Source organism: Saimiri boliviensis, chromosome 1, assembly GCF_048565385.1.
Source record: "Saimiri boliviensis isolate mSaiBol1 chromosome 1, mSaiBol1.pri, whole genome shotgun sequence".
NCBI classification, from domain to species: Eukaryota; Metazoa; Chordata; class Mammalia; order Primates; family Cebidae; genus Saimiri; species Saimiri boliviensis.
The window spans coordinates 146,279,619-146,306,659 of NC_133449.1; the positions used below are offsets into that span (position 1 = coordinate 146,279,619).

Genomic DNA, 27,041 nt, shown 5'->3' on the forward strand with positions numbered 1-27,041 from the left:
CCTTTTTAAAATGAGTATATATTTGTCTAATAAGCGGAAAAATACAAATAAAAACAAATCATGATTAGTAAAGCATTTCTCTTACTTAAAAATGTCTTACTTAGCATAATGAATGATGCATACAGCTACAATTTATCCATCCTTATTTAGTTTTTGCGTCAGGGTCTTGCCGTTACCCATGCTGGAGTGCAGTGGCGCCATTTCAGCTCACGGCAGCCTCAACCCAGGCTTAAGCGATCCTCCTGCCTCAGCCTCCCCAGTAGCTGGGACTACAGGTGCGTGCCACCACACCCGGTTAAGATTTGTCTATTTTTATTACAGACGGGGTTTCATCATTTGGCCAGGCTGATCTTGAACTCCTGAGCCGGTCTTGAACTCCTGAGTTCAACCAATCCACCCACCTCTGCCTCTCAAAGTGCTGGGATTACAAGTGTGAGCCACTGCACCCGGCCAATCCATTCTTATTCATATGATGTAGGAATCAAAGTACCCTATAATGTCCACTATTACGGATAAACAGCATAATCAGAGTTTTCCCTTGGTCATAACTTCTATTCCAAACTCTTACTCAGCTCCAGGCCCAGTATGACACCCCAGGGGTTAGAACCAACTTCGTGTGTGCTCAGAAACTCACCTGGAGTCTCCTGGCTGCCACGGCTGAGTACCAGGGGCCTAAAGCAGAGGGAGCATCTGAGAGGAGAAGGCAGGCCCAGGACCAGCCCCTTCATCAGCCCTTGCCAGATGACTCTCTCAAGGGGTCAGGATTCACTGACTTCCATGTTTCTCCCCAAATCTGAAGTTTACACAAGTAGCTGAGCTCCTCATCAGGAAGACAGAGGACTACTTTCTGCTGTGGAGAACAGAGGTGAAAAGGAGAAGGGATGACCAAGGAAGTCTCTGGGTTTCAGGAGAAGGAAGATGGCCCCAAGGGCAGGAGAAACATTTGTGAAGGGTCCAGTGAAGAGACAGATGGGGACAGCTCTGGCCTCTCTGCTACCGCTTCCCTCGTTCCATCCATGGTGGCAAGGTTTACACCATGTCCCGCAAGGCCTCCTCCACATAACCTCCATGTCTACCATTTCTTCAGGGGCTGGAGCTGGTTTCACAATGCCTAGCCAAAATCAGGAGGCCAGTGAATTGCCAATGTGACCAGATTACTATACAGATGGGGAAAATGCGGCTTTAAAAAAGTGGTGAAAGGACCCAATTTTCCAAAATGCAAAATTTTCCTTCTATTGCCCCCCATCATTTGCACACATTTTTGTCAGGTCCAAACATAATTTGAAGTGAGGTAGGTAGTTTCTCTCTCCTCGTGCTGCTGTCCTTGGGGTGATGTTGGGGCCTGTGCCCTGAACACACTTGTCTCCTGTGCTAGGGCAGTGCCAGGGCTGGCATCAGTGGCTGGTGGAGCTTCTCAGTTGGCTATTTTCTCGATCTCGTCCAAATCATCCGTGTCCAATCTTTCTATCTTCTTATCTGGAGAAAAAATACACAGGTCTCTACCCTGCCCGGGAATGTGTCCCCTGAGTAGGGGACAGTAGAGCCCCTAGTCACTGACAGCAACAGTCAGAGCTAAAGGCCCCCAAGCCCGGTCACAAGGGAGCTGTCTTTGGGGTCCCTGGGTCCTGAAGTCTCCAGGTGTGCTCCCTGAGAACTTCCATATGGTCAGAAAGGAGCTGGGGGTGCCAGGGACAAAGGCTCTCTCGGAGCTACAGAAGATCCTACCCCTTTCCCCATCCTGCCCCACTTAGGAAAGGGTGCCAGGCACAGGACCCTCCCCAGGACTCACTAAAATGCTCCTGGATTCTGTTCAGAATGTTCATGCTGTGCTTGCTGTCCACCATGTTCACTGCCAGGCCCCTCTTGCCAAAGCGGCCCGTGCGCCCGATCCGGTGTAGGTAGGTCTCGTTGTCAGGGTTCCCGTCCTTGTCCACGGGAAGATCAAAGTTGATAACGACGGACACTTGTTCAACATCGATCCCTGCAGGAAGCAGAGTTGGACACTGAAAGGACTAACGACAGGAGACAGAAATAACTGCCGTCCACAGGTAGGTCAATGCATACCAACTTTGGATAGAGGGAAAGAATTTGGGACAGGCCAACTCGGAATTGGGTACGAGAGAGGGCACATACAGGCAGGGAGCAGAACCTGGAGGAAAAGAATAGACCTTTGACAGGTGCCAACGAAATTATGAAATCCGTCAGTAAGCCTCTGGGAGACACAATGTTCTGGAGATGGGCGCCCCTGGAAGAGCAGGCTCCGTTCTCTACCAGTCAGATGCCTGTACATTTCCTTCCACCAAGTCAGGACACCTGGCTTCTGTGGGAGTTTTTTGTTGTTGTTGTTGTTTTTGAGACGATGTCTCTCTGTCACCCAGGCTGGAGTGCAATGGTACAATCTCGGCTTACTGCAACCTCTGTCTCCTGGGTTCAAGCAAGTCTCCTGCCTCAGCCTCCCGAGTAGCTAGGACTACCAGCACACACCATCATGCCCGGCTAATTTTTGTACTTTTAGTAGAAACAGGACTTCACCATGTTGGCCAGACCAGTCTTGAACTCCTGACCTCAGGTGATCCACCCGCCTCAGTCTCCCAAAGTTCTGGGATTACAGGCATGAGCCACTGCACCTGGTCTGTGTGAGTTCTTATCACCTGAGGAAAAGCCAGTCTCTCCTAGAAAGGAGTATGTCACCAACCCCATGCTGTATATCCATGTATACAGGAAAGTCGTCACCAACCCCATATATAACCAACCCCATCCTGTATACAAGGATTTCTGGCTCTAACTGGTCCTGGGACCCCGAGCCTGGCAGACCAGGTGGGACACATCCTCTGCTCACCACGGGCACACACGTTGGTGGTCACCAGAACCTTCTCTTTGCCCTCTCGGAAGCGCTCAATCACTGCAGCCCTCTGCTCCACCATCATCTCCCCACTCAGCAGAGCCACCTGGTGGCCTTCTTTTGAGAGCTCTGCTGCCAGCCAGCTAGCTGTTTTGCGAGTCTGGAGAAAAAAAACAATTGAGAGATAAAAGAATTTGAGTATATTATTTTTTCTTTTTGAGACAGGGTAATCTTAAAACTCCTAGGCTCAAGCCATTGTCCTGCCTTGGCTTCCGAAAGTGCTGGGAGTATAGGCATGAGCCACTGCAGTCAGCTGAAGGTATTTTTTATCTGGAAGGCTATACCTGAAACTTAGCAGCTAGAGGCTACATTTCTTAAAATTATAAACCAGATATAGTGCAACAGGAAGTAACAATGTCACCTGGGTTGTAATCTTACAAAAGTATTTGTAGAGGCTGGGCGTGGTGGCTCACACCTGTAATCCTAGCACTTTGGGAGGCTAAGGTACATGGATCACTTGAACTCAAGAGTTCGAGACTGGCCTGGGCCACATGGCGAAACCCTGTCTCTGCTAGGCGTGGTGGGGTGGGCCTGGAAGTCCCAGTTACTTATGGGGGCTGAGGCAAGAGGATAGCTTGAACCTGGGAGGTCAAGGCTGCAGCAAGCCAAGACTGCACCAATGCACTCCAGCCAGGGTGACAGAGTGAGACCCTGTCTAAAAAAAAAAAATTTATACCACAAAATATTTAACCTAGGGCACAAATATGAGTTGATTTTCTTGGTTTTGCAATATTATCCACGAATAAGACATAAAGTTCAGGGCCTCTATGTTTAGGCTACGTATAACTTGGGATACTTACAATTACCCACTAAAGGAGAGCCTGTCTCTTAAATCTTCACAAACCACTTCCTTTCTTCCCATGGCACCCAGGACATCCAGTCCTCCTAAGCCCTGCTTGGAGCTGGCTGAGAGGGAGGGGCCAGGCCTGCTGCTGCTACTCACATGGCAGAAGATCATGGCTTGAGCAATGGTGATGGCCCCATAGAGGTTACACAGGGCCTGGAACTTCTCATCTCTGCTGCTGCACAGGACATAGTACTGTTTGATGGTGTCCAGGGTCTCTTCCTCACGCTTCAGTTTGATAACGTTTGGGTCTGGGACCACTTTCTGAGCAAACTTCCACACAGAGTCTTCAAAGGTGGCGGAGAAAAGCAGCATCTGGCAGTTCCTGGGCAGCATCCTGCAAGGGAATGCCCTGGCATGTGGCCCCAGGTGTCCCTGGGAAGCAACAGAAGCACCACCTCCCCACTGGGAGGGTCTAGGTGCCCAGGAAGGCTGACGGGGGAGGAGCGTCTTGAGGAGGAGCAGCAAGTCTGCGTTTGGGGTAGGGCTGGGGAAGAGTCCCTAGATCTCCTTTCTCAACCCAGGCTTGGAGGGACTGTGGTCGGTGCTGACATGGAAATGGCCCGTCAAACAAATGCTGTTGAGCATACCAGAGCCAAGACCCAGGCAGAAGCCAAAGGAGGCGTCTGAAGTAAAGGGAGAAGACGCTGCAGTAGAGGAGGCTGAGAAGTCCTCTGCCCTCGAGATCCCTACCTCTGGATGCGGATGCTCTGATCCTGGTGGCCCTGAGTGGCTATCATGACATCAGCCTCATCCAGAACAAACACCTTGATTTTCTTGGGATCAATGAACTTGAGCTTGGAGCACCAGTCCAGCACGGTCCCAGGGGTGCCAATGACAATCTGCTCACTGATCTTCTGGCCTCTTTCCACTGTGGAAACCCAGGTGACTTTCATGAGTATTTCAAAGGCAAAGCCCGCTCTGGAAGTCAAAGCCCTGCCCATCCTTCTAGGACTAGGAGAACAAGTTATTTCCAGATTTCAAAACACACATGAGTGTTCCCTTCAGCCTTGGTTTCTTCTGCTGTGAAGTGGCCAGATGACACCTATCTCAGTGCACTGTGTTCAGGATCAAATCCCACAAAGCAAACCTTCAATAAGCATCAGTTCCCTTCTGCTTCCTCCTATCATTCAACATCATCCAACTCTTTATGTTTGTTTGTTTGTTTATTTATTTATTTATTTTGAGACAGGGTGTCACTCTGTTGCCCAGATTAGAGTGCAGTGACACAGTCATGGCTCACTGCAACTTTGACCACACAGGTTCATTCAATCCTCCTGACTCAGCTTCCTAAGTAGATGGGACTACAAGCTGGCACTTCCATGCTTGGCTAATGTTTTTATTTTTTGTCTCACTATGTTGCCCAGGCTGGTCTCAAAGCATGGGTTCAAGCGATCCTCCCACCCTGGCCTCCCAAAGGGCTGAGATTACAGGTGTCAGCCACTGCACCTGGACTTGCTTACTTTTAAAGAAAGACAGCTGCTCCGAACCTTCCATCCTCAGTCCTTTAATCCCTCTTTAGTAAGCATGTCCCAGATGTCTGGATGCCAAATTCAAAACTCTACCTTCGAGTGAAGAACTCTAGATATTAAGAACCCCGAGCTATGCATGAATTTTTTTTTTAATCAACCAAAAATCCCATTTTAAGACTGAAAAAGACTGTTAACAAATGAGCAGGTATTCAGGTAGATGTATTAAGAGCAACGCAGTTAGGCTCCAGGGTCATACTGAGTTAGAAAGTTGAATATGGTCATCACATCTTCAAAATTCAAACACTCGAACCCCTACCCTGCTCACTGTTCAAGTGTCACCTACTATACTCACATTTATTGCCTCGAACGGCATAGGCAAGCTTCAGCTCTGGGTAAAATTTGCCCATCTGCTCAATCACGTTTCCTGTTTGAAGCGCCAGCTCGTATGTTGGGGAGAGGCACAGACACTGATGGAAAAGTCATCAAGGATGAGTTTAGGGGAGCCATTTGGAAACAGGCCTGAAAGCACCCAGCCTGCTGATGTTATTAGCACTTGAATAACACAGGGAACCAGGTCCTCCCACCCAGGCCCAGCTTTCAGCTGTAGACCAAAGCCTGCAGCAGGCGGCCCTGGCATGGTGGAGACCTTTGGAAGCCAAGATCTAAGACTGCTGTTTCTGTGCATTCTCCCAGTGTAGGAACGCTCTCTGCTTATGCCACAGCCTAAGGCACCAGAAGCTTCAGATGGCACTGTGCTCCCCAGAGCAGTCAACCCAGGACACCCAGCCCCGCAAAGCCCTCACCTGGGGGTATCTGTCTGCTGGCTCCACTCGGCTGAGCATGGCCAGGACAAAGGCAGCTGTTTTACCAGTGCCAGACTGAGATTGGGCAATCAGGTTCTGTGGGCTGGATCAAGGAAGAACAGAAATGAAGCTTATATTGGTGAAACTCAGTAACACATCAAAATGTTCTTTCCAAATGGAAGGCAAATTTCCCCCCATGCTTCTCCTACCACCCAGGTTTTCTGCACTGAGCACAAATTACTTTGATACATTTTTTATGTGCTGTTAAAAAGCTGCTTAAATCATAAAGGAAATGATTGTTTTTAATGGGCTTACACCAAGAAATTCTCATTCTAGCCTCTAGTACGGCTAGGGTACAGTAGTTTTGCACCACAAGGGTCGCAGGAAAATCAAGCGTGCAGAGTACGATCTGTGCCCAGGCAAGTCCCCAGTGATATTTTTGGCTGAGCCCTGATGCATCCCCAGAAGTTGGCTGCTTCTGTGGGTGCCTTTCTCCAGCTTTATGGAGAAGATGCCAAGTCAGGTGGATGTTTTACATTCCACTTTATGGGACCCATAAAGCATCATGGGAACAGGTGGCTTGTTTGTCATTAAAAAAGATAAATAGGGTGGGGCACAGTGGCTCACACCTCTAATCCCACCATTGTGGGAGTTCGAGGCAGGCGGATCACCTGAGGTCAGGAGTTTGAGACCAGCCTGGCCAACATGCTGAAACCCTGTCTCTTCTAAAAATACAAAAATTAGCTGGAGATGGTGGTGGGCGCCTGTAATCCCAGCTACTTGGGAGGCTGAGGCAGAACTGCTTGAACACAGGAGGCAGAGGTTACAGTGAACCAAGACTGTGCTACTGCACTCCAGCCTAGGGGACAGAGTAAGACTCTGTCTTTAAAAACAAAAACAAAAACAAAAACGGTAATAGGCTAAGGTGGGCAGATCACTTGAGGAAAGGAGTTTGAAACCAGCCTGGCCAACATGGCAAAACCTTGTCTCTACTAAAAATACAAAATTAGCCAGGCATGGTGGCACAGCCTGTAATCCCAACTACTCTGGAGGCTGAGGCAGGAAAATCACTTGAACCCAGAAGGCAGATGTTGCAGTAAGCTGAGATCGCACCATTGCACTCCAGCCTGGGCAACAGAGGAGACTCCATCTCAAAAAAAAAAGACAGAGATAAATTTGTCAGATGCAGTAACACATGCCAACACTTTGGGAGGCTAAGGCAAGAGAATCACTTAAGGCAAGGAGCATACTCTTTTTCTTTAAAAAAAAAAAAAAAAAAAAAGCTTTTTTTGAGACAGAGTCTCACTGTCACCCACTGGTATTATCTCAGCTCACTGCAACCTCTGCCTCCTGGGTTCAAGCAATCCTCCCACCTCAGCCTCTCTAGCAGCTAGGATTACAGGCATTGGCTACCACAACTGGCTAATTTTTATGTATTTTTGTAGAGATGGGGTTTCACCATGTTGGCCAGGCTGGTCTCAAACTCCTGACCTCAAGTGATACACCTGCCTCAGCTTCCCAAACTACAAAAATTTTTTTTTAAGTCAGTGGGACATGGAGGCACACGCCTATATTCCCAGCTACTCAGGAGGCTGAGAAGTGGGAGGATTCCTTGAGCCCAGGAGGTCAAGGCTGCAGTGGGCTATAACTGCATCACTGCCCTCTAGCCAATGAAACACAGTGAGACCTTGTCACAAGAAGCCACCAGAAATAATGACTCATCTCAGGATGACACTCACTCTGGTTGGGGTGGGAGAAAGATGTGGAAGGAGGGGAATTCAGGGGGTTCAACTATCAACTGGACCTGCTTCCTTTCTTGGCAGGATAGGGCTACAGAGGTGTTCTTGGTATTATTCTTTACACATTTGTATAGGTCTCAAAAATTTCCAAATAATATTTTTTGTTTGTTTTTTAATTCACTGCAACGCTATTTATATCAAAATAGAATTTTTCAGGCCAATTTTTTTTTTTTTTTTTTTTTTTTTTTTTTTTGAGACGGAGTTTCGCTCTCGTTACCCAGGCTGGAGTGCAATGGTGCGATCTCGGCTCACCGCAACCTCCGCCTCCTGGGTTCAGGCAATTCTCCTGCCTCAGCTTCCTGAGTAGCTGGGATTACAGGCACACACCACCATGCCCAGCTAATTTTTTGTATTTTTAGAAGAGATGGGGTTTCACCATGTTGACCAGGATGGTCTGGATCTTTTGACCTCGTGATCCACCCATCTCGGCCTCCCAAAGTGCTGGGATTACAGGCTTGAGACACCGTGCCGGCCTTTTTGTTGTTGTTGTTGAGACAAGAGCCTCGCTCTGTCGTCCAGGCTGGAATGCAGTGGTGCAATCTCAGCTCATGGCAAACTCTGCCTCTGGGGTTCAAGCGATTCTCCTGCCTCAGCCTCCTGAGAAGCTGGATACAGGCACATGCCACCACACCGGGCTAATTTTTGTATTTTTAGTAGAAACAAGGTTTTGCCATGTTGGCCAGGCTGGATTCGAACTCCTGACTTCAGGTAATCCAACCGCCTTGGTCTCCCAAAGTGCTAGGATTACGGGAGTGAGCCACTGCGCAAGGCCATAAGCTCAGTTTTTAAGATAGCATAGAATAAAGCACTACCTTTCTCTATCAGTTTCTATTGTTAACTGGGAAAGGCAGAAACTCTACCTAACTCCATCCGATTCTTTCTGCAATTGCCCAAGCTGTTTACCCGAAGAAACATATGGCCCCAAACAGCCTCTTCTGTTCTCAGGCACAAAAACGAAGTTTGTAGAAGACTGACTTAATTACATTGGGAGAGATGCGCTTGGCTCTGTGTACTCACGGTTCAGCAAGCATCATCGGTAACGCGTTCTCTTGTATCTTGGATGGTCGGTTGAAGCCCATAGCATAGACTCCCTGGAGAAGCTGTGGTTTCCTAGAAGCCAGAAAGACAGAGGATGAATGCCTAGAAGTTGGAATTGTTTTAGAGTCCTAGAATCTTATCTTTTTCTATATCTAGTAAGGAATGATAATAATGCTTCCTACTTCTATCAGACCTATTTTCCTATGCCTTAAAAAGCACTGTTAAAAACCAAAACAAGGCTGGGCGCAGTGGCTCACGTCTGTAATCCCAGCACTTTGGGAGGCCGAGGCAGGTGGATCATGAGGTCAAGAGATCGAGACCATCCTGGTCAACATGGTGAAACCCCGTCTCTACTAAAAATACAAAAATTAGCTGGGCACACCTGTAGTCCCAGCTACTCAAGAGGCTGAGGTGGAAGGCTCGCTTAAGTTCAGAAGGTCGAGGCTGCAGTAATCTGTGATTGAGCCACTGCACTCCAGCCAGGTGACAGAGTGGGATCATCTCAAAAATAAGTAAATAAATGAAAATAGGCTGGGCACACTGGCTCACGCCTCTAATCCCAACACTAAGAGAGGCCGAGGGAGGCAGATCAGGAAGTCAGGAGTTCAAGAGTAGCCTGGCCAACATAGAGAAACCCCATCGCTACTAAAAATACAAAACATTAGCCAGGTGTGGTACCGCGTGCCTGTAATCCCAGCTATTCAGGAGGCTGAGGCAGGAGAATCGCTTGTACCAGGGAGGCAGAGATTACAGTGAGCAGAGACTGAACCACTACACTCCAACCTGGGCAACAGTACGAGACTCCATCTCAAAAAATAATAATAAACGAAAATAAACAACTGGCCGGGTACAGTAGCTCACGCCTGTAATCCTAGCACTTTGGGAGGCCAAGGCAGGCAGATCACCTGAGATCAGGAGTTCGAGACCACCCTGGTCAACATGGTGAAACCCCATCTTTTTTTTTTTTTTTGAGACGGAGTTTCGCTCTCGTTACCCAGGCTGGAGTGCAATGGCGCGATCTCGGCTCACCGCAACCTCCGCCTCCTGGGTTCAGGCAATTCTCCTGCCTCAGCCTCCTAAGTAGCTGGGATTACAGGCACGCGGCACCATGCCCAGCTAATTTTTTGTATTTTTAGTAGAGACGGGGTTTCACCATGTTGACCAGGATGGTCTCGATCTCTTGACCTCGTGATCCACCCGCCTCGGCCTCCCAAAGTGCTGGGATTACAGGCTTGAGCCACCGGCCCGGCCTGCATCTTTTTTTAAAAAAAAGAAAATAAACAATATTGACTATACTGCTAAGATTAGAAGTCCTTTTGTTCTATGTTCCTTCCAAATCCAGCTGTCCAAATATTCGGGACTATCAAGAGGTAAGGAAATTGATGGGCTGGGTGTGGTAGCTCACTCCTGTAATTCTAGCACTTTGGGATACCTAGGTGAGAGGACTGTTTGAGGAGTCCAGAAGTTCAAGATTGGCCTGGGCAACATAATGAGACTCTGTCTCCAAAAAAAACCAAAAAACAAACATGAGCTGGGCATGGTGGCATGCACCAGTAGTCCTAGTTACTTGAGAGGCTGAGGCAGGAGGATTGACTGAGCCTAAGAGTTCGAGACTACAGTGAGCTATGATTGCACCACCCCACTCAGGGCTGGGCAACAAAGTCAGGTTATCTCTTTTAAAAAAACGGCCAGGCCAGCACAGTGGCTTACACCTGTAATCCCAGCACTTTGGGAGGCCGAGGCGGGTGGATCACGAGGTCAGAAGTTTAAGACCAGATTGGCCAACATGGTAAAACCCCATCTCTACTAAAAAAAAAAAAAAATACACAAATTAGCTAGGCATGGTGGCTCGTGCCTATAATCTCAGCTACTTGGGAGGCTGAGGTAGAACTGCCTGAACTGGGACCCAAGGGTCAGAGGTTGAAGTGAGCCAAGATCATGCCACTGCACTCCAGCCTGGGCTACAGAGCGAGAAAAAGGCGGGTGTAGTGGCTCATACTTGTAATCTCAGCACTTTGGGAAGCCAAGGTGGGTAGATCGTGAGGTCAGGAATTCCAGACCAGCCTGGCCAATGCGGCGAAACCCTACCTCTACTAAAAACACAAAAAATTAGCCAGGCATGGTAGCGGGTACCTGTAATCCCAGCTACTCGGGAGGCTGGGGCAGGAGGAGAAAAAAATTTTCTTTTTTTTTTTTTTGTGAGACTGAGTCTTGCTCTGTTGCCCAGGATGCAGTGCAGTGGCGCAATCTCAGCTCACTGCAACCTTCCTGTCCCAAGTTCAGGCAATTATGTGCCTCAGCCTCCAGAGTAGCTGGGATTATAGGCACCCGCCACCACACCTGGCTAATTTTTTAATTTTTAGTAGAGATGGGGTTTCACCATCTTGGCTAAACTGGTCTTGAACTCCAATCTTGTGATCCACCCGCCTCAGCCTCCCAAAATACTGGGATTACAGGCGTGAGCCACCGCGCCAGTCCTTTTTTTTTTTTTTTTTTGACACAGAGCCCCGCTCTTGTCGCCCAGGCTGGAGTGCAGTGGCATGATATCAGCTCACTGCAACCTCCGCCTCCCAGGTTCAAATGATTCTCCTGTCTCAGCCTCCTGAGTAGCTGGGATTACAGGCTCACACCACCACACCCGGCTAATTTTTGTATTTTTAGTAGAGACGGAGTTTTGCCATGTTGGCCAGGTTGGTGTCGAACACCTAACCTCAGATGATCCACCTGCCTCTCGGCCTCCCAAAGTGCTAGGATTATAGGCATGAGCCATAGCACCCAGCCAGAAAAAATAAAATTGATGAAGCCAGTTTCTAGTAGCTGATATACAGTAAATAGTTAAAGGTGGTTCGATTAACCTACTAAACTTTACGAGTGCTCAGATTCACTTATGTCTAATCAAAATAAACAGACAAGCACTAACTACTTCTTTTTTGGGTTTTTTTTTTCTGTTTTTATTTTTATTTATTTTTTATTTTACTACTTTTTTTTTTAATAGAGACGATCTCACTCTGTCATCCAGGCTGGAGTGCAGTTGTGTGATGCCGGCTCAATACAACCGACACCTCCCGGGCCTCAAGAGATCCTCCCACCTCAGCTACTCAAGTAGCTGGGACTGCAGGCATGTGCCAGCATACCCTGCTAACTTTTTAACAAATTTTTTGTGAGCTGGGCGCGGTGGCTCAAGCCTGTAATCCCAGCACTTTGGGAGGCTGAGGCGGGAGGATCACGAGGTCAACAGATCGAGACCATCCTGGTCAACATGGTGAAACCCCGTCTCTACTAAAAATACAAAAAATTGGCCGGGCGCGGTGGCTCAAGCCTGTAATCCCAGCACTTTGGGAGGCCGAGGCGGGTGGATCACGAGGTCAAGAGATCGAGACCATCCTGGTCAACATGGTGAAACCCCGTCTCTACTAAAAATACTAAAAATTAGCTGGGCATGGCGGCGCGTGCCTGTAATCCCAGCTACTGAGGAGGCTGAGGCAGGAGAATTGCTTGAATCCAGGAAGGCGGAGGTTGCGGTGAGCCGAGGTCGCGCCATTGCACTCCAGCCTGGGTAACAAGAGCGAAACTCCGCCTCAAAAAATAAAAATAAAAAAAAAAAAATAAAAAAAAAAAAATAAAAAAAATTAGCTGGGCATGGTGGCACGTGCCTGTGATCCCAGCTACTCAGGAGGCTGAGGCAGGAGAATTGCCTGAACCCAGGAGGCGGAGGTTGCGGTGAGCCGAGATCGAGCCATTGTACTCCAACCTGGGTAACGAGAGCGAAACTCCGTCTCAAAAAAAAAAAAAAAAAAAAATTTGTGGCCGGGCGCGGTGGCTCAAGCCTGTAATCCCAGCACTTTGGGAGGCCCAGGCGGGTGGATCACAAGGTCAAGAGATCGAGACCATCCTGGGCAACATGGTGAAACCTCGTCTCTACTAAAAATACAAAAAAGTAGCTGGGCATGGCCGCACATGCCTGTAATCCAAGCTACTCAGGAGGCTGAGGCAGGAGTATTGCCTGAACCCAGGAGGCGGAGGTTGCAGTGAGCCGAGATTGCGCCATTGCACGCCAGCCTGGGTAACAAGAGCGAAACTTCGTCTCAAAAAAAAAAAAAAAAAAAGAAAATTTTTTGTAGAGATGGGGTTTCACCATGTTGCCCAGGCTGGTCTTGAACTTCTAAGCTCAAGAGATCCCCTTGCCTTGGCCTCCCAAAGTGCTGGGATAACAGGCATGAGCCACTACAACTGGACACCAATTTCTTATGTAAGCAGCGACACAAGAATTATCCATTTAAGTTGCTCTTACATTGCATTTACAAGGTCTCTGCTACCTCTAAATTGACAAGATATTTAAGAAAAATCATACCAGATTGTTTCTAAAGAAAAGGCGACCCAACCGTTTTCTAAGCCTTCCTTGGAGTTTAGCACGCTCTCTAAAAGGCAAATTGTGGCTTATGTTGATTCTCAGACACAAAAAACTCTAAAAACATTATCTTTTGTGTCTTCCATTTGGGAGAAAATGCTGTGACACTTGGCAGCTTCTGATATGGTTGCCAAGGAAACAAAGTCACTACTTAATTGGGACTCAAATGATCCAACAACTTCCACTGACTCAGTTTTCTTTGATTTTGCAGATTAAATCAAATCTTTAAAGTACAAAGCAGACCAACTATATTAGGTGACCTTGGTTTCATTCTTTGTTTCCTTTTCCCACCAACAACTAAATCAGACAGAATCTGCCTTTGAGAGAGGACAATTCATCAGTGGTTACACTGAGAGCTCACATCGTCTAAATGAAAGGAATATAAAAAGCCCATTGGAAGAGCAAACTATCACTCTGAGGAAATAATACCGCATGTCTAGCTGCCCTGAAACAGCTTAGGAATAGAAGTAGAGATGACAGATTTGGTGAATAAAGCCCTTGACAGAGGAAACATATAAAAAAGATAATTTTCTAAGAATTTTTTTTTTTTTTTTGAGACAAAGTTTCTTGCCCTTGTTGCCCAAGGTGAAGTGCTGGAGTGCAATGGCATAAGCTCAACTCACTGCAACCTCTGCTTCCTGGTTCAAGCAATTCTCCTACCTCAGCTTCCTGAGTAGCTGGGACCACAGGCACATGCTACTATGCCCGGCTAATTTTTTTGTACTTTTAGTAGAGATGGGGTTTCACCATTTTGGCCAGTCTGGTCTCAAACTCCTGACCTCAGGTGATCTGCCCGCCTCAGCCTCCCAAAGTGCTAGGATTACAGGCGTGAGCCACTGCACCCAACTATAAGTGAATTTTTAAACAGTCACACTTTAGGTCAGGAACGGTGGCTCATGCCTGTAATCTCAGCACTTTGGGAGGCCAAGGCAGGCAGATCACCTGAGGTCAGGAGTTCGAGACAAGCCTGGGCAACATGGTGAAACCTCATCTCTATTTTAAAAGAAAATTGTTATTGGGCCAGGTGCAGAGGCTCACACCTGTAATCCTAGCAATTCTGGAGGCTGAGGCAGGAGGACTGTTTGAGGACAGGAGTTCAGGACCAACCTGGTCAACACAGTGACACCATGTCTCTATTTAAAAAAACAAAAAACAAAAAATAAGGGCCACGTGTGGTGGCTCACGCCTGTAATCCCAGCACTTTGGGAGGCTGAGGTGTGCAGATCACGAGGTCAGCAGTTCGAGACCAGCCTGGCCAATATGGTGAAACCAAATCTCTAATAAAAATACAAAAATTAGCCGGGCGTGGTGGCGCTCGCCTGTAGTCCCAGCTACTGGGGAAGCAGAGGCAGAAGAATTGCTTGAACCTGAGAGGTGGAGGTTATAGCCAGCTAAGATCACGCCACTGCACTCCAGCCTGGGTGATAGAGCAATACTCCATCTCAAAAAATAAACAAACAAATAAATAAGGCTGGGCACCTTCGTTCATGCCCGTAATCCCAATAGCCTGGGAGGCTTAGGCAGGCAAATCACTCGAGGCCCAGAGTTTGAGACCAGCCTGGCCAACATGGTGAAACCCTGTCTCTACTAAAAATACCAAAATTAGCCAGGTGTAGTGGCTCATGTCTGTAATCCCAACTGCGTTAAAGGCTAAGGTACAAGAATCGCTTGACCCCAGACGGTAGAGGTTGCAGTGAGCCAAGATTGCGCCACTGTGCTCCAGCCTGGGCAACAGAGTGAGACTCAGTCTCAAAAGTAAATAAGTAAATAGAAATAAAAAATAAAATTGTTCTTCAAGATTACTTAACAACTAGTTAGCTTTCTTGTTTTAAGTGTTTCTGACTCAGTGGTAATAGCTGAAAGGAATGTGGCCTCTATTTGTCGACAGTGGGCATGCTATAGATTTTGCTGAACTAAGGCAAAGAATCCACTGATTCTACATTGTTTTTTTTTGAGACAGTTTCACTCTTGTTGCTCAGGCAGGAGTGCAATGGCACAATCTTGGCTCACTGCAACCTCTGCCTCCCGGGTTCAAGTGTTTTTCCTACCTCAGCCTTCCCGAGAAGCTGGGATCACAGGCATGCACCACCACGCTAGGCTATTTTTGTAGTTTTAGTAGAGATGAGGTTTCTCCATGTTGGTCAGGCTGGTCTTGAACTCCCGACCTCAGGTGATCCACCCACCTCAGCCTCCCAAAGTGCTGGGATTACAGGCGCGAGCTACCATGCCTGGCCGATTCCACCACATTCTTATTCATCAGCTACTTTCTATGAATGCGATCCTGGCAGGCAAGTATAGTAAGTAGATCTTGTGTTCCTCATAACACCCAGTACTGAGGCAGGTATATAACACAATGATCCACACTTAATCCTCTTTACTAATTTACTGAAGAAAACCAAAAACATAGTATAACCTTCAGTGCTTTCCAGTGAGATACAAGAAATTCAGGCTCTTTTGATGGATTTTTTTTTTTTTTTTGAGACAGAGTCTTGGTCTGTCGCCAGGCACCAGGCTGGAGTGCAGTGGCGCGATCTTGGCTCACTAAAACCTCCGCCTCCCAGGTTCAAGCAATTCTCCTGTCCCAGCCTCTTGAGTAGCTGGGACTACAGGTATGCACCACCATGTCTAATTTTTGTATTTTAGTAGAGACGGGGTTTCACTATGTTGGCCAGGATGGTCTCAATCTCTTGACCTTATGACTTCCTTGGCCTCCCAACGTGCTGGGATTACAGGTGTGAGCCACCGCACCCTGCCCCAGACTTTTAAAAAAGCAGATAAACTGTTCTTAAGACCATAAACCCTATAGTCTAACAAAAAGGCTTACCTATTTTTTTTCAGACAAAGTCTTGCTCTGTTGCCAGGCTGGAGTGCAGTGGCGCAACCTTGGCTCACTGCAACCTCTGCCTCCCGGATTCAAGTGATTCTCCTGCCTCAGCCTACTGAGTAGCTGGGATTACAGGCACAAGTCACCATGCCCAGCTAATTTTTGTATTTTCAGTAGAGATGGGGTTTCACCATGTCGGTCAGGCTGGTCTTGAACTCCTGACCTCGTGAGCCACCTGCCTCAGTCTCCCAAAGTGCTGGGATTACAGGCATGAGCCACCATGCCCAGCCTATTTTTTTTTTTTTTTTTTAACCAAATAGCACATATTCTCACTTAAGGGCTTACCTAATCAGAAATGTTCCTGACATCCAGAAATCACCTGTCAGCCACTATTTTACTGAAAGTTCTAAGAGCATAAAAGAAATAAGACTTGTAGCTACGATGAATAAATTTGAGGCATTTAAAAATTCCTACCAAGAGAACAGGGTAGCCAAGACACAAGGGTGGGAGATTAATACTGCAAATTTTTTGTACTTTTTGATTTATGAATCATGTGACTTATTCATGTGACTTCTTTCCAAAGAAAATACACTAACTTTGTAAAAGTAAAATTATCACAAGAATCTCTGAGATGCTAAGCTTTATTAGGGAGAGACTGGTAAGGAAGAGCTGTTGAAAGGAGCAAATACTCACAGCCGAAGCTCTTCGAAAGACTTCACTGAGTACAGGGGTGAGTTTGGATCCCGCTGGAGGACTTCCACTTGATTTGTGTTATCGACAAGGTTGCTTCTGATCAGCTTGTTGAGTAAGGACTGGGCAGCTCTGTCCTCTGTCAGGAAGAAACCAGTAGATCTTCACACTCATCTGGCAAACCCCACCCTAATGAAGCCACTCCTTCTCCCTCTCTACACTAGCACCTGCACAGTCATGCATGGCTAGAGAAAAACCACCACACTGATAGGTCTCACTTTATTTACTTTAGAAATGGGGTCTCACTGTCATCCAGGCTGGAGCGCAGTGGTAAAATCATAGCTCACTGTAGCCTAGAATTGCTGGGCTCAAGTGATGCTCCCACCTCAGCCTCCCAAGTAGCTGGGAGTCCAGGTGTGCACTACCACACACAACTCATTCTGAAATCTTTTGTAGAGACAGGGTCTCATTATGTTGTCTAGGTAGGTCTCAAACTCCTGACCTCAAGGAATCCTCCCATCTCGACCTCCCACAGTGTTGGGATTACAGGCGTGAACCATCATATCAGGCCTTGTTTGGTTCTCCTCCTCTCACTGACAATTCCTTCCCTGATTCCTCTTATCTCCTGGATCTTATAGCTTGGAGTGCCTCTGGCTCCAGGAAGGCAAGCCCTGGGTCATACTGTCTCTTGCCAAGGGCATCCAAGAGTAGTTACCTTTCTCCTCTTCATCCGTTTTCTCGGCAGTGGTACTGGTTTTGATAATACCTATACAAGAAAACAGTTGTCATAATTAGAAGGGCAAATATGAGAACCACCTAAAATGTGGGACAATATAAATAAATACACTGAAATGTATCTTATTTTATTTATTTATTTATTAGATGCAGTTTTTCTCTTGTCGCCCAGGCTGGAGTGCAATGGCGAGATCTCAGCTCACTGCTCTGCTTCCTGGGTTCGAGTAATTCTACCACCTCAACCTCCTGAGTAGCTGGGATTACAGGCACACACCACCACATGCAGCTAATTTGTATATTTTTAGTAGAGACGGGACTTTGCCATGTTGTACAGGCTGGTCTTGAACTCCTGACCTCAATTAAGTGATCCACCCACCTCAGCCTCCCAAAGTGCTGGTATTACAAGTGTGAGCCACTGCACCCAGCTGGAAATGTATTTCAAGTAATTAAAATATAAATAGTTGGCATTTCTTTATGTTTAGTGAATTTTTTTTTTTTTGAGACCGAGTCTCCCTCTGTTGCCTAGGCTAAAGTGCAGTGGCGAAATCAAAGCTCACTACAATCTCAACCTCCTGGACTCAAGTGATCCTCCCACATAGGTACATGCCACCACATCCTCCTGCTTCAGTCTCCTGAATAGCTAGCACTACAGGCATGCACCACTATTCCCAGCTAATTTTTTTCTTTAGAGATGGAGTTTCGCTCTTGTTACCCAGGCTGGAGTGCAATGGCGCCATCTCGGCTCACTGCAACCTCCGCCTCCTGGGTTCAGGCAATTCTCCTGCCTCAACCTCCTGAGTAGCTGGGATTACAGGCATGCGCCACCATGCCCAGCTAATGTTTTGTATTTTTAGTAGAGACGGGGTTTCACCATTTTGACCAGGATGGTCTCAATCTCTTGACCTTGTGATCCACCCACCTCGGCCTCCCAAAGTGCTGGGATTATAGGCTTGAGCCACCACGCCCGGCCTCCCAGCTAATTTTTAAAGAAAAAAATTTTTTTTTTTTTTTTTTTTTTTTTTGAGAAGGAGTTTTGAGTTTTCCTCTTGTTACCCTACCCAGGCTGGAGTGCAATGGCGCGATCTCAGCTCACCGCAACCTCCGCCTCCTGGGTTCAGGCAATTCTCCTGCCTCAGCCTCCTGAGTAGCTGGGATTGCAGGCACGCATCACCATGCCCAGCTAATTTTTGTATTTTTAGTAGAGACGGGGTTTCACCATGTTGACCAGGATGGTCTCGATCTCTTGACCTTGTGATCCACCCACCTCGGTCTCCCAAAGTGCTGGGATTACAGGCTTGAGCCACCGCGCCCGGCAAGAAAATTTTTTTGTAAGGATGGGTCTTGCCAAGTTGCTCAGGCTGGTCTCAAATTCCTGGTCTCAAGTAATCCTCTTGCCTTGGCCTTTCAAAGCACTAGGATTAGTGGCATGAACTACTGTACCCAGCTGAAAATTTTTAAAATTTTAGAAATTTTAACTAATTTCAGACAGATCAGAGTATGTTACCTCTTACTAACCCTAATTTAAAATACAGCCTTATTAGCAAACATAGTCTACCATTTTTTACCTATCAGATTGACAAATTCTAAAAGTTTGACTATGAACTCTGTGATGAGGTTGTAGGGAAACACTTTCATTCTTCCTGATAGAAATATTGATATATCAATACTTAAGGAGATTACTTTGAAAATAATAGGGCCAGGCACAGTGGGTCACTCCTGTAATCCCAGCACTCCGGAAGGCCGAGGCAGGCAGATCACTTGAGGTCAGGAGTTTGAGACCTGCCTGACCAACATGGAGGAACCCCGTCTTTACTAAACGTATAAAATTAGCCAGGTGTGGTGGCGCATCCCTGTAATCCCAGCTACTCGGGAGGCAGGAGGCAAGAGAACTGCTTCAACCCAAGAGGCAGAGGTTGCAGTGAGGCAAGATCAAGCCATTGCACTCCTGACTGGGTCTCAAAAAAAAAAGAAAAAGAAAAAATTGCAAATCCATATAGCTTTCACCTAGCAAATCCATTTTTGGAGAATCTAACCTACAAAATACTTGCATACATGTAAAAAAGAGCTAAATTCACGGTTATTCCATGAAGTATTATTTATAATAACAAAAGAATGGGACCAACCCAAACATCTATGATTGTTTAAAAAATCATGGTATATGCTCTATTGGACAATGTGTTTCATTTTAAAAAAAAAAAAAAAAGGCTGGGTGTGGTGGCTCGCGCCTGTATTCCAAGCACTTTGGAGGCCAAGGTGGGCGGATCACCTGACGTTGGGAGTTCAAGACCAGCCTGACCAACATGGTGAAACCCCGTCTTAAAAATAAATAAATAAAAAGAAAATCATGGTATATCCACACAATGCAGTATCACATAATCACAAAAGACAAGGAGGGGCCAGACATGGTGGCTCACACACGTAATCCCACCACTTTGGAGGCTGAGGCAGGTGGATCACCTGGGGTCAGAAGTTCAAGACCAACCTGGCCAACATGGTGAAACCCCGTCTCTACTAAAAGTACAAAAATGAGCTGGGCATGATGGCAGGTGCCTGTAATCCCAGCTACTTCGGAGGCTGAGGTAGGAGAATCTCTTGAACCGGAGAGGCGGAGGTTGCACTGAGCTGAGATGACACCATTGCACTCCAACCTGGGTGACAGAGGAAGACTTCACCTCAAAAACAAAAAAAACAGAGAGGACATTATATGGAAAGCTTGCCAAGTTATACTGCTGAGTGAAAAAACAGGTGTACTATATGTATTATGCCACCTTTTGGTTAAGAGAGAGAGAGAATATGATAATGTACAATTATATTTGCTTTGCACAAAGTCTTTGGAAGAATATTAAAAATCCATGAACAGTGGCTATTTATGGGATAGGATGGTGTTACGATCTGAATTGTGTGTACCCCAGTCTCATATATTCAAGTCCTAACCAGGACTTCAGAATGTGACCTTATTTTGAAATAGGCTTGCTACAGCTATAATTAATTAAGATGAGGTCACTAGGGTGGGCCCTAATCCTTGTACCTTATTATCCTTTCTGAGTTTTGAACCCAGATTCACTGCTCATGCAGGATCTGGATTTTATTTAAAAAAATAAAATTAGGGGCCAGGTGCAGTGGCTCATGCCTGTAATTCCAGCACTTTGGGAGGCCAAGGCAGGTGGATCACAAGGTCAGGAGTTTGAGACCAGCCTGACCAACATGGAAAAACCCTGTCTCTACTAAAAATACAGAAAAAAAAAAAAAAAAAAAAAAAAAAAGTCCGGGCGCGGTGGCTCAAGCCTGTAATCCCAGCACTTTGGGAGGCCGAGGCGGGTGGATCACGAGGTCAAGAGATCGAGACCATCCTGGTCAACATGGTGAAACCCCGTCTCTACTAAAAATACAAAAAATCAGCTGGGCATGGTGGCGCGTGCCTGTAATCCCAGCTACTCAGGAGGCTGAGGCAGGAGAATTGCCTGAACCCAGGAGGCGGAGGTTGTGGTGAGTTGAGATCGCGCCATTGCACTCCAGCCTGGGTAACAAGAGCGAAACTCCGTCTCAAAAACAAACAAACAAACAAACAAACAAACAAACAAAAAAGTACAAAAATTAGGTGGGCATGGTGGCCCATGCTTGTAATCCCAGGTACTCAGGAGGCTGAGGCAGGAGAACAGCTTGAACCTGGGAGGCAGAAGTTGCAGTGAGCAGAGATCAAGCCACTGTACTCCAGCTTGGGCAAAAGAGTAAGGCTCCATTTCAAAAAAATAAATAGAAAATTAAAAAAATAAAACAAAATACGGCCAGGTACAGTGACGCAGGCCTGTAATCCCAGCACTGTGGGAGGCAGAAGCAGGCAGATCTCTTGAACTCAGGAGGTTGAAACTAGCCTGGGCAACATGACAAAACCCCACCTCTACTAAAATTATAAAAAATTAGATGGGTGTTATGGTGGACAGACACCTGTAGTCCCAACTACTTGGGAGGCTGAGGTGGGAGGATCCCTTGAGCCTGGGTGGCAGAGGTTGCAGTAAGCTAAGATCACACCACTGCACTCTAGCCTACATGACAGAGTGAGACCGTCTCAAATAAAATTTTTTAAATTTGGTGAGAAAAAGATTTTTTAATTAAAATTTACCAAAATATTATCAACTGAACAGGAGTACAATTCAATACAGACCGTATAATCCAACAGAGACTCTTAATTTTAATAAATGACAGGACAGACAAAATTAGAAAAATTAATATATCCCTTCAGTAACAAAATCTAATTTATTTGCTTGTAAACAGCTGAAGGTTACACTAAATGACAGCTCTCTGTACAAGGCAGCTATGAGTGCAAAGCAGCCACCCAGATGGAACTCTTCTAGCTTGTAGTTACTAGTGACTCACCATTGGTATCTGCTTTGACTTTCTCTTCCTTGATCTGCAAATTGGTCATCTGAATAGGAATACAAGAAAAGTGTTAAGCAAATGACCCAATAAAAAGAAAGTCCCTACGAGAAACTTCCTGGTAAAAGTCTAGTCTGTAACTTTCAGCACCAGTATTCAGGGAGTGGTTTGTTCTCTCAAAGCAGAATTGCTGAAAGTCTGTGTGAAAACACCATTTCAAGTATCTTCAACAGCCTTAAAACAAGAGGAGGGGTGGACTAAATATAATGGGGGAGGGGGGAAGTCTTAGAAAACCTCAACCTCTGCTTCTCTCTCAACTCAAGTTCTATTTATTTACTTTCTGAGACAAGGTCTCACTCTGTCACCTAGGTTGGAGTGCAGTGGCATGATCATGGCTCACTGTAGCCTCAACCTGCTGGGTTCTAGCAATCCTCCCACCTCAGGCTCCCTAGTAGCTGGGACCACAGATGTGGACCACCATGCCTACTTGAACTCAAACTCCTGGGCTCAAGCAATCCTCCCATCTTGGCCTCCCAAAGCACTGGGATTACAGGTACAAGCCACTGCACCAGCCTTCTGTCATTTTCATTAGTTACCTCTATACTAGAGACCAGAGCCATATAATAACCTAAGACCATGAATCATTTATTAAGTGAAGGTACACAAGTCTACGTGGCGGGGGAAAAAAAGGTCTTCTCCAACTATAAGGAAGCACTTATTACACCAGTGTTCTGATAAACTGAATGCTTAGAGCCAGATACCAAATATGTTTAGGCCTATATTCCTGATATTCACATTACAGCAAGGTTAGGGGCACAGATTTAACAAGGTTTGAAACCAGTTATCTGTTAACTGTCTTTCAGAGACCTGATGTTAAACACTACATTTTAATCTCCAGAGTGCAAGGATCATGCCCTTGATAATGCTTTGTAATTTCTTTGTGCAAACTGTCAGTTTTCTACCTGACCTGCTCCTTCCCCTGAACTCCAGTGCCATCTTTCTAAATGCCTGATGAGTACAGTGCAGAAGAGAACACAGCAGGCCTGACCACTCTCCTTAGGAAAGCCTGCTTGCAAGGTTGGCCCTTGGCTGTGGCCTGGGAACTTGGGACTGTGGGAGGGATCCCACCATTCCTAGAACTGATGAGAGGGTCATTCTGCCTCAACTGTTTGTAAAAACATGTAATTTATGCTACACACCCTCATTCCTTCTGGAAGTTTGGAATTCTGGTACATGCTAGGCCCAGGGTGACTATATTACAGGCCCCCAATGAAAGACCCAAGTAGAGTCTCTAACAAGCTTCCCTGACACCACTTCGTATGTGCTGTTACAATTTGCTACTGGAACAATTCAGCAAATTCTGTGGACTCCATTGGGAGAGAAATTGGAGGTTTGCCTGGTTTCCTCTGGACTTAGCCCATGAGCCTTTTTCTTCCACTAATTTTGCTTTGTATCTTTTCACTATAATAAATCATAGCTTTGAGTACAACTACATACTGAGTCCTGTGAGTTCTCCTAACAAATCATCAAACCTGGACGTCTCCTGGGGACTCCTGCAACAGGTACTTATCAAGAAGTCTCCTTATCTTAAATTCAGAACAGCCAAACCTGAACTCAGCATTCCCTCTTTTTTTTTTTTTTTTCTTTTTTTGAAACAGGTTCTCACTCTGTCGCCCGTGCTGGAGTGCAGTGGTGTGATCACAGCTCACTGCAGCCTTGTCCTCCCACCTCAGCCTCCTGAGTAGCTGGGACTACAGGAGTGCTCTGCCACCACACCCAGCTAATTTTTTGTTGATTTTTGTAGAAATTGAGTTTCGGCATGTTGCCCACACTGGTCTTGAACTCCTGGGTTCAAGTGATCTGCCTGCCTCAGTCTCCCAAAGTCTTAGGATTACAGGTGTGAGCCACCGTGCCCCGGCTTTCACCATTCTTCTTTTTTTTTTTTTTTTTTTTGAGACAGAGTCTTGCTCAGTAGCCCAGGCTGGAGTGCAGTGGCATAATCTCGGCTCACTGCAACCTCCACCTCTGCCTCCCAGGTTCAAGCAATTCTCATGTCTCAGCCTCCTGAGTAGCTGGGATTAACAGGTGCTCACTACCACGCCCGGCTAATTTATGTATTTTTAGTAGAGACAGGGTTTCACCATGTTGGTCAGGCTGATCTCAAACTCGACCTCACGTGATCTGCCTGCCTTGGCCTCCCAAAGTGCTAGGATCACAGGTGTGAGATACCATGCCCGCCACCTTCATTCACCATTTTATCAAATGTGCCCTTCCTTCCACTTTCCTATTCCTCTTATTTGGATAGTAGTAATACCAATAGAATCCAGGTTGAAAACAGAAACCTTTGTCTTTCTCTCCTTTATTATGTTAGCAAGTCCTACCCATTCTACCTTCATATCTCTTATGTCTATCCCCTCATATTTACTTCCACTGCCCAACACAGGCTTCCTATCTTGGGGCTATCAGAATAACTCCACACAGATATTTCTGTTAGCCATCACTTCTAACATACTCTGTTCTCTGTGGTTCAATAAATCTTGCCAGCTCTAAGATCTAATCCTGTCAATGTCCCTTTCAAAAATTCCCATACCAGCTGGGCGAGGTGGCTCACACCTGTAATCCCAGCACTTTGGGAGGGGGAGGCGGGCATATCACCTGAGGTCAGAAGTTCAAGACTAGCCTGACTAACATGGAGAAACCCCGTCTCTACTAAAAATACAAAATTAGCCGGGAATGGTGGCGCATTCCTGTAATCCCAGCTACTCGGGAGGCTGAGGCAGGAGAATCACTTGAACCCGGGAGGCGGAGGTTGAGGTGAGCCGAGATGGCGCCGTTGCACTCAAGCCTGGGTAACAAGAGCGAAATCCCTCCCCACCCCCCAACAAAAAAAGCCCATACTGGGCTCAGTGCAGTGGCTCATACCTGTAATCCCAGCACTTTGGGAGGCAGAGGTAGGCAGATCGCTAGAGCCCAGGAGTTACTAGAGACCAGCCTGGGCAACATAATGAGACCTCATCTCTTAAAAAGAGATTAGAAGGGCCAGGTGCGGTGGCTAACGCCTGTAATCCCAGTACTTTGGGAGGCTGAGGCGGGTGGATCACCTGAGGTCAGGAGTCTGACCAATATGGTGAAACCCCCTCTCTACTTAAAAAAAAAAAAAGAGGCCGGGTGCGGTGGCTCAAGCCTGTAATCCCAGCACTTTGGGAGGCCGAAGCGGGTGGATCACGAGGTCAAGAGATCGAGACCACCCTGGTCAACATGGTGAAACCCCGTCTCTACTAAAAATATAAAAAAATTAGCTGGGTATGGTGGTGCGTGCCTGTAATCCCAGCTACTTAGGAGGCTGAGGCAGGAGAATTGCCTGAACCCAGGAGGCGGAGGTTGCGGTGAGCCGAGATCACGCCATTGCACTCCAGCCTGGGTAACAAGAGTGAAGCTCCGTCTCAAAAAAAAAAAAGAAAAAGAAAAAAAATTAGCCGGGCATGGTGGTGCGCGCCTTTAGTCCCAGCTACTCCGGAGGCTGAAACAGGAGAACCGCTAGAACCAGACAGGTAGAAATTGCAGTGACCCCAGATCGCGCCACTGCACTCCAGCCTGGGAGACAGCGAGACTCTTGTCTCAAAAAAGAAGAGTTACAAAAGACTTGAGACTACTAAAAAACCAACAGTCCATTAACACTAAACAAACCAAAACTTCAGGTCTTAGATATAAGAACAAAAAAGGCCGGGCACGGTGGCTCAAGCTTGTAATCCCAGCACTTTGGGAGGCCGAGGCGGGTGGATCACGAGGTCGAGAGATCGAGACCATCCTGGTCAACATGGTGAAACCCCGTCTCTACTAAAAATACAAAAAATTAGCTGGGCATGGTGGCTCATGCCTGTAATCCCAGCTACTCAGGAGGCTGAGGCAGGAGAATTGCCTGAACCCAGGAGGCGGAGGTTGCGGTGAGCCGAGATCGCGCCATTGCACTCCAGCCTGGGTAACAAGAGTGAAACTCCGTCTCAAAAAAAAAAAAAAAAAAAAAAAAAAAAGAACAAAAAACCAGTGTACGCTGTAATTACGTTCCAGTTAAATGAAAATTATTAAAGAACAAGTATATGAAACTGTCACTTTAAACATCAATGAAACAATGTGTAGTGCCTCCTTCCAACATCTGCAGTAGATTGAGCTATTAAATCTAAAAGCCAATCTGTTATTCTGCAAAGAGCAACAAACTGCCAACCACGTTAAGCATGGATCTAAGAAATGTTAAATACAGAGTAGCACAGAAACATGCAAAGAATAGTTGCTTAATGAAAAAGAGAATCCGCATCTAAACTTGGCTTTCCTTACAATCGTCTCTGAGAAGGAGGTCAACAGAGGAATGACAGCATACATAGTGGGGCGAATTTACCAAAGGATGAAGTCCCTAAGCAGCCCAGATGGGGATAAAAAGCTCGACATTAGATTCGTTAGCCCCACGAGCAAATCAAGGGCAAGTGCCCTAGCAAACTCTAGTAGCGCGTTGCCCAGAGGCCTGCCCAACCCGGGAAGCTCCCTGAGCTTTAAGCAGATTCCGCTTGGGCCCCTGCTACATCCTCCCAGCCTGGAGCTGAAGCCACTGACCGACTTTACAGCCGCTTCCTGTTCATCCACCGCCAGGGCCCACGAGTCGGTGGCCATAGTCCCGGACAAGAGAGACCCACTTGTGAAAATATGAGCCGCACCGCGCCCCAACGCCGACCCTAAGCCCGCCACCAGAACAAGAAAGCACCCCACGCGGAGCGGAAGCAGCGATGAGCACAGGTGTCGTCAGTTCCCACCCGGCGTGCGACGTCATCATTCTGCGCGGCGCCGGCCTCACCCCTCCCTTCGTACGCAAACCCCGCGCTTTTTGCTCTTGCTTCACCATCGCACGTCCTAATTTCTTTTCTTTCTTTCTTTCTTCCTTTCTTCCTTCCTTCCTTCCTTCCAGCCTTCCTTCCTTCCTTTCTTTTTCTTTCTTTCTTCCTTTCTTTTTCTTTTCTCTTTCTTTCTTCTCTTTCTTTCTTTTTTTTTTTTTTTTGAGAAGAGTTTCGGTCTTGTCGCCCAGGCTGGAGTGCAATGGCGCGATCTCGGCCCACTGCTACCTCTCACTTCCGGGTTCAAGTGATTCTCCTGCCTCAGCCTTCCC

The 27,041-nt window shown here is 46.7% G+C and overlaps 1 protein-coding gene across 1 annotated transcript; it reads right to left on the minus strand.

The window, feature by feature from the left end:
• Positions 1 to 26,684, minus strand: DDX19A (DEAD-box helicase 19A). Its single transcript, XM_003939920.4, has 12 exons — positions 26,495 to 26,684; positions 21,890 to 21,938; positions 17,496 to 17,546; positions 16,784 to 16,919; positions 8,838 to 8,930; positions 6,022 to 6,124; positions 5,571 to 5,685; positions 4,440 to 4,617; positions 3,846 to 4,083; positions 2,840 to 3,002; positions 1,790 to 1,981; positions 1 to 1,476 (listed from the first exon to the last, which is right to left on the minus strand). Exons 1-12 carry the CDS (start codon positions 26,549 to 26,551, stop codon positions 1,415 to 1,417), a joined length of 1,437 nt encoding a protein of 478 aa, XP_003939969.2. The 5' UTR covers positions 26,552 to 26,684; the 3' UTR covers positions 1 to 1,414.
• Positions 26,685 to 27,041: the final 357 nt, after the last annotated feature.